Below are 11,768 nucleotides of genomic sequence, written 5' to 3'. Positions count from 1 at the left end.
CCACGCACACACGGGGAGGACGTGCAGACTCCGCACAGACAGTGACCCAGCCGGGAATCGAACCTGGGACCTTGGAGCTGTGAAGCTTTTAACCACCATGCTACTGTGCTGCTCCGAGTAAATCCCGTGCTGTCATTGGATTGCAGATGTTGGTCAATTTACTGCTGGTTAATTTTACAACAAATAGCTGGTTCTCAAAGTAAAAATTACTTGATCTGCTGATTGGATTTAGTAATATTGGGTGATAATTGTAATCAACTTGAAATGGGACAAGGAGAATGGGAGTCCCGTCTTCAGTAATGTTTTCCTCCAAATTTCACTAATTTCCCTAACAGTGTAAAGGGATATTTGATCGAACTGAGCAGCAGGTTTCTGAATTTTCTCTGGGTTATTGTGTAAATAGCTGTGTTGGTGCAGGAGCTCAGAAGCTGCAGCATAATCCCAGCCTCTTGAAAGTCAGGAAAGGGAGTATATTGGTATCTTCTCATGAAGGCCACCGTAATTCTAACGTATATGAAATATATAACTGTCGTTATCCAGAGTAGGATAAAACTACTGGATATTGCAAAGAGTAAAACAATGGATCGTCTCCGGTTCATCAGCTCAGCATCCTTTTCATCCCTGTCACTGCTGTGCTTCCGGAGGCTCATTCGGCCGCGACTGGCTATTAAGATGCGTCTGATGGTGACAACATTAAATAACAAAATCAGAAAGAATGGAATCACTGGGGTTAGCAGCTGCTCAATCCAAGAATATGCTATCCAAATCGGATCAAAGAAATAATTTGTGGACAGCATGCACCCTAACTGCATCCTGTTGTAATAAGAGGAATACAGGAAGGGCCAGGGAATGTTCTTCAAGCAGAGCAGCGAGCTCACAGTGGTGATGACAACAATAGCAGTTTTCTCGGTGCAGTATTTGGTTTTCAGCTTCTGACAGCAAATGGCCACCAGGCGATCAAAGGTAAAAGAGACAGTCAACCAAACAGAAATGTCGATTGCAGCGGGAGACATGAAGATAATGAATCTGCAAACGGGAGTGTGGAGCAGGAATGTGTTATTCCAATATATTGTAGCAATGCGATGTAAGATTACATTCCAGACAATAACCATGAGATCGGCTGCCGCCATAGCCACCAGATAGAGGGTGATGCATTTGGAGAGGCCACAATTTTTGAAAGAGAGGATTACGATTGTAACGATGTTCACTGTGAGAAGTAGAATAGATACCAGTCATAATAATAATGTCACAAGCAGGCGCACATTAACACTGCGATGAGGTTACTTTGGAAGTCGCCACATGTTTCGGTACACAGAGAGAACATTCAGAAAGTCAAATTCAGATGTAACAGGCAGATATATCGGGACTTGTGGGAGGAAATTGCAGCACCCGGAGGAAACCCACGCAGACATGGGGGGACTATGCAGACTCCACACAGACAGTGACCCAAGCCGGGAATCGAACCTGGGTCCCTGGAGCTGTGAAGCAACAGTCTTGAACACTGTTTACTCAGAGAGTAGTAAGTAGTAAGGGCGTGGAATGCCCTGCCTGCAACAGTAGCGGACTCGCCAACATTAAGGGCATTTAAATGGTCATTGAATAAACATATGGATGTTAAGTGAATAGCGGAGATGGCATTTGGAGTGGTTTCATCGGTCGGCGCAACATCGAGGGCCGAAGTGCCTGTACTGGGCAGTAATGTTCTATATTCTATGCTCTGTGCTAACGCCAGGTTATAGTCTGTGCTGGTGATAATGCCAAAAGAACGGCGCGGTCGCATAGTGGTCACAGCGCCAGCGTCAAGGGTTAGATTCCCGGCTTGGATCACTGTCTGTGCGGAGTCTGCATGCTCTACCCGTGTCTGCGTGGATTTCATCCAGGTGCTCCGGTTTCCATCCACTGTCCAAAGATGTACAGGTTAGGTGGATTAGCCGTGCTAAATTGCCCTTAGTGTCCAAAAAGGGTTGGGAGGGGTTACTGGGTTGCGGAGATAGTATGGAGGCGTCGGGCTGTGCGGTGCTATCTCCAAGGGCCGGTGCAGTCTCGACGGGCTGAACGGCCTCCTTACGCACTGTAAAGTCTGAGATTATATATCATTTTATGATTCTGTAACTGGTCAACACTCAATATAGAACAACTGCTACAATCAGCTTCATTTGAAGTTCCATATACTGGTATCCAAACCCCGGCGTTCTGCGATCATCTACTGAATATACGGGGCTTGGTGTTGTCGCGCATTGTGGATTATCAGCTCTGAGCTGGAATGCTATGTTTGAGACTTCAGATGGCGTTGAATTAACTGTTTCAATAGATACATTAAAACTGGGGACAAAGCCTTTTTGGAAAGCCGATAATGTCCAAGTTTAATGGTTTGACGGGACAGAAAATAAGAATGATGACCAGATCGGCAGGGAACAAATCAATAATAAAAATGAGCTGTGTGATCAACCGCCCTGGAAAGGTGATAGGAAAGGGAGCAGAAAGAAGCAGAAAGAAAACGCTGCGCTAAATTTGAAAGGCAAAACATAATTAAACATGAAGCTGGTCGGAGGTAAGAGAATCCAAAGGGGGGAAAATGGCGTTGCAGAATATCTGACAAATATAAACAATCAGAAGAAAACATATCAAAGAGCCAATGTCTGTGAATAAATAAAATATCAGCACTGTAATGCAGTAGGACAAAGGACGCATTAAGAGATAAGCTACAATGAGTTTTCCAGATCAGATAATTATTCTAATGTTCAAACTGAAGAACGTTAAAAAATCATCACCATGTTTAACTCAAAATTGAAGGGCAACACAATACATTTGACCGTTTTTGAAAATTAAACAGAAACAAGTTCAATATTTTAAGAATAAAAGTAATTTACCAGGTACACCGACCGTTGCGAGTATAGGATAGTACACAGCTACTGACTCGGAAGATTTTGTCCAACGCATTTTCTGTGCCAAGGACTCGTGCTGGTGTTGGTGAAGATCTGACCTCTGGTGTTTGCCACAGTAAAGTACCATGAACGGTGTATTTATATTAAACTGGATGCTTAGTGACGCGAGGTCTATCCATCCCTAATGATGTTCTTTACAGGTTGCTCAACAAACAATTTACTGACAGCAGCTGCGCTCTCACTGTCAGTATCATTGGGGATTACATCACAATCTTAGGATCAAGGTCGAAACTCAAAGATGACGGCTATAGTTAACTATACAATGTTGCTTATTTGAAAATCAGGGTAACAACACCGTTTTTTCATTTGATTACTGGGCACATATTGCCCATTCCCTCGCATCATCCCCTCACTCACAATGTAGCGTTCACAGTCCTTATTCCAAGTAAAGATTCGGCGTCTTTGTTCCTTTCAGTTTCCCCAGATTATTTTTCTCTGGTCCTTCCGCATTCATGTGTCCAAATTTATTTTCGCTCTTCTTCTGTCTCCCTTTTGCAGGAAATCTATTTCACTTTGCCCCATCTTCAATTTACCTCCACTCTTTGAGTCACTGCTATTTGTTTGTGGCTTTAATTCTCACATCCCTTATAGGCTCTGTCCTGATCACGCTACAATATCTTGGAAGACAAGTGGTGAGGATGGAACAGAGTTACAGAGGGACATAGACAGATTGGATGAATGAACATAGTCTTGGCAAATGGAATATCTTGTCGGGAAATGTGATGTTATACATTGCTGGGAAGAATAAAGGTCCTCAATATTTTTCAAATGCAGATAGACAGTAGCAATTTGCCGCGCAGAGGAGTTTTATGAGAGGTGTGGTTCCTCGTGAATCAGACATTAAAAGCCAGCATGCAAGTTGAGCAGGTCATAGATGCGTAGAATGGAATGCTGGTCTTTGTTTCTCAGCAAGGTTAGCATACAAACAGGGAAGTCTTGTTGCACCTGGACAAGGCACTGATTTGATACAACACAGTTAGTGGCTCCATCAAATGGCACTGGATTCAGTGATATGTCAGGCAGAGCAAGGCCATAAAGAGACTTAAAAACACTTGTTGGAATGTAACATTGTTGATTCTGCTTTTTCTTTGCGCCTGGGGAGTATCAATATAGGTCAGTGAAAATATTGACAACAAATCGTTGTTTCAAGTGATATAGATGGACAGATATATTGGCTCAGCTACAATTCGTCAGAGTGGTAGGACGAAACAACGTGCATTGATTTGGCCAGGAGTTACAAAATGGTGAACATAGGAACTTCGGAGATAGATCGGCAAATTTAATTACTGGATTGTTTCTAATTGTAATTAAATTATCCCCCGCCCAGAATAATAAGTATTAAATGTCAGCTCAGAGGAAGATGTAGTCGATTCAGACACTCCAAACAATTCCATCCAACATCATGACCTATCACCGCTGTTTGTCTCTGTGATACATTTACTGATTGTCTTAAGTCTGTTTGCATTCACACCGAACGTTCAATGGACTTAGTTTCTAGTAATAAAGCTAACACCTCCCTGAACCCACGCATCAAATCTATATTATAAGACCATAAGTCCATTGGATATAGGAACATAATTAGGCCATTCGCCCATCGAGTCTGCTCCACCATTCAATCATGTTTGTTATCTTTCTTACATCCCTTGACTTCCTTCTTAATCAAGAACCTATATATCGCTGTCTTCAAGACACAGTGGTTTGGCCTCCACAGCCTTCTGCAGCAAAGAGTTCCAGATTCACCACCCTCTGGCTGAAGAAATAACTCGTCTTCGTCCCTTTAGCCTGATAGTGTGCCCTCAGGTGCTAGTTTTTCCGACCAAGGTAAAATCCCCTCAACGACCACTCTATCCAGGCCACTGGGTATTCTGTAAGTTTCAATAAGATCCCCCTGATCCTTATAAACTCCAACGAGTACAGATCCAGTGGCCCCAACTGCACCAGACGGCAGGCTCTCCATTCCAGCGATCATTCTTGTGAAAGTCCTCTGGACTGCTTCCAAGACGAACACACCCTGCCTTAGATACTGGGCCCCAAACTGCTCACAATACTAATGGGGTCTGACCATAACCTTATACAGGCACAGAAGTACATCACTGCTCTTGTATTCTAACCTCTGAATATCAATGCTAACATTGCATTTGCCTTCCTAACTACGGACTGAATCTGTTAAGATAAACTTCGGCTGGGACATGTGCCTCTCATTTTCTCAGCATTTCTCCATTTAGAAAATAGTCTATGTCTTCATTCCTCCGACCAAAGTGCATGACCTCACGTTTTTCCCCATTTATTCTATCTGTTACTTTTTGACCCGCCTGCTAGCCTGTCCAAGACCTTCTGTCGCACCCTGTCCCCTCAGCACTACCTGTTCCTTCGCATACTTTTCTCTGATAATCGATTTCATATTGATTATCTTCCTTATCCTATTATATTCCTTTGGGCAGCACGGTAGCATTGTGGATACCACAATTGCTTCACAGCTCCAGGGTCCCAGGTTCCCAGTGTGCGTGGGATTCCTCCGGGTGCTCCGGTTTCCTCCCACAGTCCAAAGATGTGCAGGTTAGGTGGATTGGCCATGTTAAATTGCCCTTAGTGTCCAAAATTGCCCTTAGTGTTGGGTAGGGTTACTGGTTTATGAGTATAGGGTGGAGGTGTTGACCTTGAGTAGGGTGTTCTTTCCAAGAGCCGTTGCAGACTCGATGGGCCGATTGGCCTCCTTCTGCACTGCAAATTCTATGATAATCTATGAAATTATATCTTGTTCCATCTTCAGGGCTTCATGGGAAACATTCAAAGTCTCTGAATTATTTCCAGGCAAAGTACTTTCATAATGGATCTGTGGTATTAACTGAAAGATATTAATGTTGGTCATAAATTCTGGTGTTTACAATTGGACATTACACTGGAAGGGATGAATAGCCGGCTATGTATGAATACCTCTCGTAATGTTAATTGCGTTGTTGCCAAATAAATATCACGCTTTTGTGTGAAACAACAGTTTAAATTGACAACTTTAGCATTATGATGCCTCTTTTGAGTCTGTCAAACAAAATCCATCACGTTATGCTACCAGACATTAAACCTTAGCTGACGTCCCTCCGTCTCCCCCGCCCCGTGGAGTCTGTTACCATCTTCCTCATCCTCACTTTTATACATTTTACATTTGCCAATTCTAGTCGAATTGAGAGTTGAATAAGAAGAGATTATGGCAGAGCAGGGAATTAGAGAGGTGGAGAGAAGAAAGGAAGAATATTGAGAGGAAAGGAAAGTACACAAGATACATGGAATGATATGGGAGGAGATTGAAATAGTGCAGCATGTCGGGACGCTGGCCGAGTGGATTGTTGGCAATTGAAGAGTGGCTGGGAGGGAAAGTAAGGAGTGGAAACCGAGAGGTTGAAAAACAATTTGTGGAGATTGAAGGCGGAAAAAGAGATGAGAGATTAGAGGAACAGCACAGAAATGTGAAGAAGTGGAAGTAGTGGAGGGTAATTTAAGGTGTGGAGAGGGAAGTCAGTGTAGAAAACGTGGAGTATTATATTTGAAATGAAATAGGAAAGAAGACCATAAGACACAGTAGCATAATTAGGCAACTTGTCCCATCGAGTCTGCCCCGCCATTCAATCATGGCTGATGCTTTCTCATCCCCATTCTCCTGCCTTCTCCCCATAACCCCTGATCCCCTTATTATTCAAAAACCTATCTATCTCAGTCTTAAAGACATTCAGTGAAATGGCCTCCACAGCCTTCTGCGGGAAGGAATTCCAATGATTCGCCACTCTCTAGCTAAAGAAATTCCTCCTCATCTCTGTTTTGAAAGATCGTCCCTTCAGTGTGAGATGGTGTCCTCTGGTTCGAGTTTTTCCTACAATTGGAAACACCCTCCCCCCGTTAACTCCAGACGCCTCGCAGTATCCTGTAAGTTTCAATAAGATCCCCTTTCATCCTTCTGAACTCCAACGAGTACATATCCATAGTCCTCAAACGTTCCTCATACGACAAGTTGTCCATTCAAGGGATCATTCATGTGAACATCCTCTGGACTCTTTCCAAGGCCTGCACATGCTTCCTTAGATACGGAGCCCAAAACCGCTGACAAATACTCAAGTTGGGGTCTGAACAGAGCCTTTTAGAATCTCAGAAGTACATCCCTGGTCTTGTATTCTAGCCCACTTGACATGAATGCTAACGTTGCATTCGCATTCTCAACTTCCACTGAACCTGCACGTTAATCTTAAGAGAATCGTGAACAAGGTCTCCCAAGTCCCTTTGTGCTTTTGTTTTCCGAAGCATTTCCCCTTTTAGAAAATAGTCCATGTATGAATTAATCCTTCCAAAGTGCATAATCTCACACTTTTCCACATTGTATTTCATTTGTCAGTTAATTGCCCAGTCTCCTTGCCTGTCCTTCTGCAGCCCCGTTGCTTCCTCAATACTACCTGTTCCTCTAAGGGTCTTTGTATCATGTGCAAACTTACCAACATTGCGTTCACTACCTTCTTCCAGATCATTAATGTATATTGTAAAAATTTGGCACCACCAGTCATAATGAGGAGGAATCAGCAGATGAGGAAAGAAGCAGCATGCATCTCATTCAAGGACAGTTTTGCTGTTTTGAAAACGCTGGAAACGACGTTTCATCTGGGAATGCACGAGGAACAATGTCATTGCGCTGTGAGAAGTGCAATGAGCGTGTGTGCTGCTGTATCCCTGAGTCCAGGGTCGCATTTGGACTGACTGGGGCCAGTGTCATGAATGTCGGCAAACCCTTGCAGGCCATACTGAAGGGGGAGTGGGAACCGACAGAGGTCGTGGGTTACGTTGGTACCAACGACAGAGATAGAAAAATGGGCGAGATCCTGCATCATGAATTTACGGTTTTCGGAGCAGATTGAAAAGAATTATGTCAGAGGTTAATGTCTCCAGATCCTTGACAGCGAGGATTGGATGAAGTGGGGTATAGCATATGAGTGGTTGAGACAGAGATGGTGTAGGCAAGTAGGCTTTATTTTCCCGGCCATTGATTCCATTCCTGGGCCATGCACTACCTTTAAACCTCGGATGAGTTGCACCCGATTCGGAATGGAATCTGCACCTTTGGGGCGGGTTTTTTGAGGCTTTTCCAGGGTGTGCCAACTGGATTGTCTATGGGAATGGGTCACAGTGTAGGTTCAGTAAGGGCTCACACAGAGATATATACAGAAATAAAAACAAGTCAGTCTGGACGGGAGAGCAAAGATAAGCTTGCTAGGGCAAAAGGGAATCCAAGAAAGTACAGTTTAGTTTGATAGGCTACAATCAATGCGCATCGTATTGATTGACACATGCTTGTAATCTCCCTGGAACGAAGGACGTTGAGGGGCGACCTGATAAAGGTCCACAACATTATGAGAGGCATAGACAGAGTTAATAGTCAGGGACATTTACCCAGTGCAGAGTGGTCAATTACTCTGTGTCATAGGCTTAAAGTGCGAGGGGCATGGTTCAGAGGAGATGTACGAAGAAAGTTTTTTACACAGAGGGTAGTGGGTGCCTGTGACCCGCTGCCGAAGGAGGTGGTGGAAGCAGGGAAAATAGTGATGTTCAAGGGGCATCTTGACAAATTCATGAATAGGATGGGAATGACAATCCTGATTCTTTTGCTGCCCGTCTGGGCTCAATAAAATTTGAGACGGATTTGCAGGTATCAATTATTGTTTATTTTTACCAGCTAGCTTGGTGACTCATTCTATTGGTAGAGCAGAACAGCACCAGTCTCCTGCCTCTTCAACAGGCAGAGTAGAGGGCAAAGGCACACTACATCTCATTTCATATACATTCAAGTTGCATGAGGTTTCACAAACATACGACCAAATAAGGCAACGGCACAAATGCAAAGCTTCCATAGGCTTTCCCTGCATTCTTTAACCTGGCCTGAGGCCCCTTTTCCCAGTATCCCTGGCAACAAAGAAATGGACTTAGTGGCTGCCCATCCCCCTCTTCCTGCCTTGAATCCCAGTTGATGTTTAAAAGTCCACTAACCTAACTCCTTATTCTACTGCAGTAAAATTTTACTCCTAACTTGGCCTAACGACCCATTGTGCCTTTCTGTTGATTTCCTCTCCATCCTTTTATCATTTCATGATAACCTATTGGTCCAATCCCTAGCTGTGCTCAGGATTCCCCTTTCGCAGAATTCTGCTTAGACTACCCCCACGCAGAGGGGCAGGGGACTGTGGGAGGGACTAGAGTTCCGATAGCGATTTGGCGGGGAAATGGAGGTGACAAAACAGTGGTCGCTGTGCCATTAAAGAAGCAGTATCCTTGATCCGTATACAGGCTAGCATCACAATCAGTATAACGGTTGAGCAGGAATGCCCCAGTAGCCCAGTTTATCCAGCTTTAGAACGCCCATCCGGGCCTCCTAGCAATGCGGAAAGCCCTAGTTCCCACAGTGATATGAGAGACGATCGCCCAGCCACAAAGCTGAAGGCCTGCCTTCAGCGGGACACAAGTGGCGTTGCAACAGACGCATTGTCCTGATATCAGGGTTATGCGACATTTCCGATCAGTACAAGTGGAGAACAGACATGTTATATTCATGTCCATCTCTACCAACAAACAGCCGTACCCCTCACTGCTGAAACAATTCTCGTACGGTTGGAAGTCTCTATTGGGAGCAAAGTGGCTAGGTATATAGGCCCTCCACCGTTGAAGCTTATCATACTGTGAATGGGAGTTATCCTGAGGAAGGGGAAGGAAAATGCTGGTGGGGCCGAACTCGGCTCGTAAGGAAGAGTAACTTGCTCGGTTGGTGGAACGGAACTCTGACAGGGAACCACCATTTTGGGGAGTTCTCCAAACTGGTGAGATGGAAAATAACCTAGACACCGATGCGGGGTTCACGTCGCAGACAACCGGTCCCTCGCCATAAATGCGGTGATTGATTCGGTAGAATAGATTCATGCTGCCCAGGTTCTTCATTCTGGTCCTAAGTAAAGTAAGTATATCTTCTGATAACCTGCATCCTCGGTGTGCCTCCCTTCTTACTCGTTCCATCCTCTTGCTATTCCACCTCTCTCCCCTACAACCTTTTCTTACACTCTCCACACGGTCTAATTTTACCTTTATGGCACCAGTCTTATCACATCCAAAATCAAATGTACATTTACTCCAAAATAAGGCAATGTCCATGCAATGTTCCTTTCCCATCGCCGGGACTGATATAATTGTTTCATGAGCCTTTCATTGTCCTTTAACTTGATAACCTTCCATGAGTCGATACTAAGGTTTAGCTCACTGGGCTAAATCGATGGCTTTTAAAGCAGACCAAGCAAGCCAGCAGTCCGGTTCGATTCCCGTACCAGCTTCCGCGGACAGGCGCCGGAATGTGGTGACTAGGGGCTTTTCACAGTAACTTCATTGAAGCCTACTCGGGACAATAAACGATTTTCATTTTCATTTCATTTCTATGCCCTCGTACATGGGGGCATCGGTGAAAATCACCTCTGCATAAGTGAAATGTGCTTGCAGTTTGGTCAGGATTACAGGTATAGATGGTGTTCCAAGTGAGGCAAAGCAGAAGACAGCACAGGTGGCCCGTATGCAATCCGTCATGCTCCAGACCTGTAATATAGCGCTGGGGAAAGGAGGCAGGTTAGTGACCGAACATTTTGCAGTGGTGGAGGTAGACCCAGCACTCCGCCCCTCCAATTTAACTGCAGCGGGGGCGGTAAGGGGAACTTAGTAGTGCTCCGTCACTGTGGCTCCAAACCTTTTCGAGTCCAGTTCTTAACCATGACATAACTACCAGACTGCAATGATGTTTCGTTTTTCAACCGAGCCTTGTAATGGGGACGTTGTAGGGTGAGCCGTTCGAACCAGGCTATGGAATTCGTTGAGGGCTTTAGTGAGGACGAGAACGTAGTCTGGGAACAGGCCGGTTCCAGGGTGTTCTAATGGGCCTGCCATAAAATATCTCGGGAGAAGAGAGCAGGTTAAACCATGTTAACCCCCTGTCCACTCGTAATTTGGCCAAGTTGGTTTTGAGGGTCTGATTGTGACTCTCAACCAAGTCGGCGGTCTGTGACCAGTACGCACACTGGAACTGCTGGCCTATGCTCAAATGGGAGCAGAACTTCGCGTTAATCTGTCCACAAATTGGGGCCCGTTATCACAACTTCACTGAGCTGGTATTCCGTATATAAATACCTCATCACATTTTTACAGACTCTAGCTCTCCGTCCAGCTTCCTTCTGGTGTGATGATCACCAGTAACGGCATGTCATCTTGGTGAGTAATGATGGACCAAGTCTATCGGCATCAGCCGAGGCATAGCCAGATTACAACACATTTTAAGGCATCCAATGATTATACTATACAATTATAATAACAAGTATTATCAATCCATGCATCCGGTAAAACCCCATGACCGAGCTATGAGAACTAACTCTGACCTGAATCCTGCTGTAGGGTTTATATCCGCCTGATAGTTGTACTGACTGGCAACTATCTCTCATCTTTGTCATTCCTATGTACATGTCATGATTTATAAACTGTGCACGGAAATCAATGGTAAATGCATCCATCTCGGAGACCAGCGTCGAGAGACCCTTTGTATTGTTCCTCAAAACAAATCACCGTGAACCATACCTGTCGCCGCTCAGGAAGGTAACATAATAGCTATCACCCATTAGCTAACGTCCAGTTGGAGATCTCTGACCGGAGGTTTCACTATTCAGTAATAATTTGATATTTTGATTTGTTCCTAACCTGTAAGGTTTTTCTTCCGGGCTCTATCATTTAATTCCCTCAAATATGTAGCCAATTGTATCATTAGTTTTTTTC

The 11,768-nt window shown here is 44.5% G+C and overlaps 1 protein-coding gene across 1 annotated transcript; it reads right to left on the bottom strand.

Annotated features, from left to right (window-relative positions):
• Positions 1–293: 293 nt before the first annotated feature.
• On the bottom strand, positions 294–1,130 carry LOC119960697 (probable G-protein coupled receptor 139). Its single transcript, XM_038788311.1, has one exon. It carries the CDS (start codon positions 1,128–1,130, stop codon positions 294–296), a length of 837 nt encoding a protein of 278 aa, XP_038644239.1.
• Positions 1,131–11,768: the final 10,638 nt, after the last annotated feature.

This window comes from Scyliorhinus canicula, unplaced genomic scaffold (genome assembly GCF_902713615.1).
Source record: "Scyliorhinus canicula unplaced genomic scaffold, sScyCan1.1, whole genome shotgun sequence".
Taxonomy (NCBI): Eukaryota; Metazoa; Chordata; class Chondrichthyes; order Carcharhiniformes; family Scyliorhinidae; genus Scyliorhinus; species Scyliorhinus canicula.
Note: the sequence above shows the minus strand (reverse complement) of the source record. Positions and strands in the feature narration are given on the sequence as shown.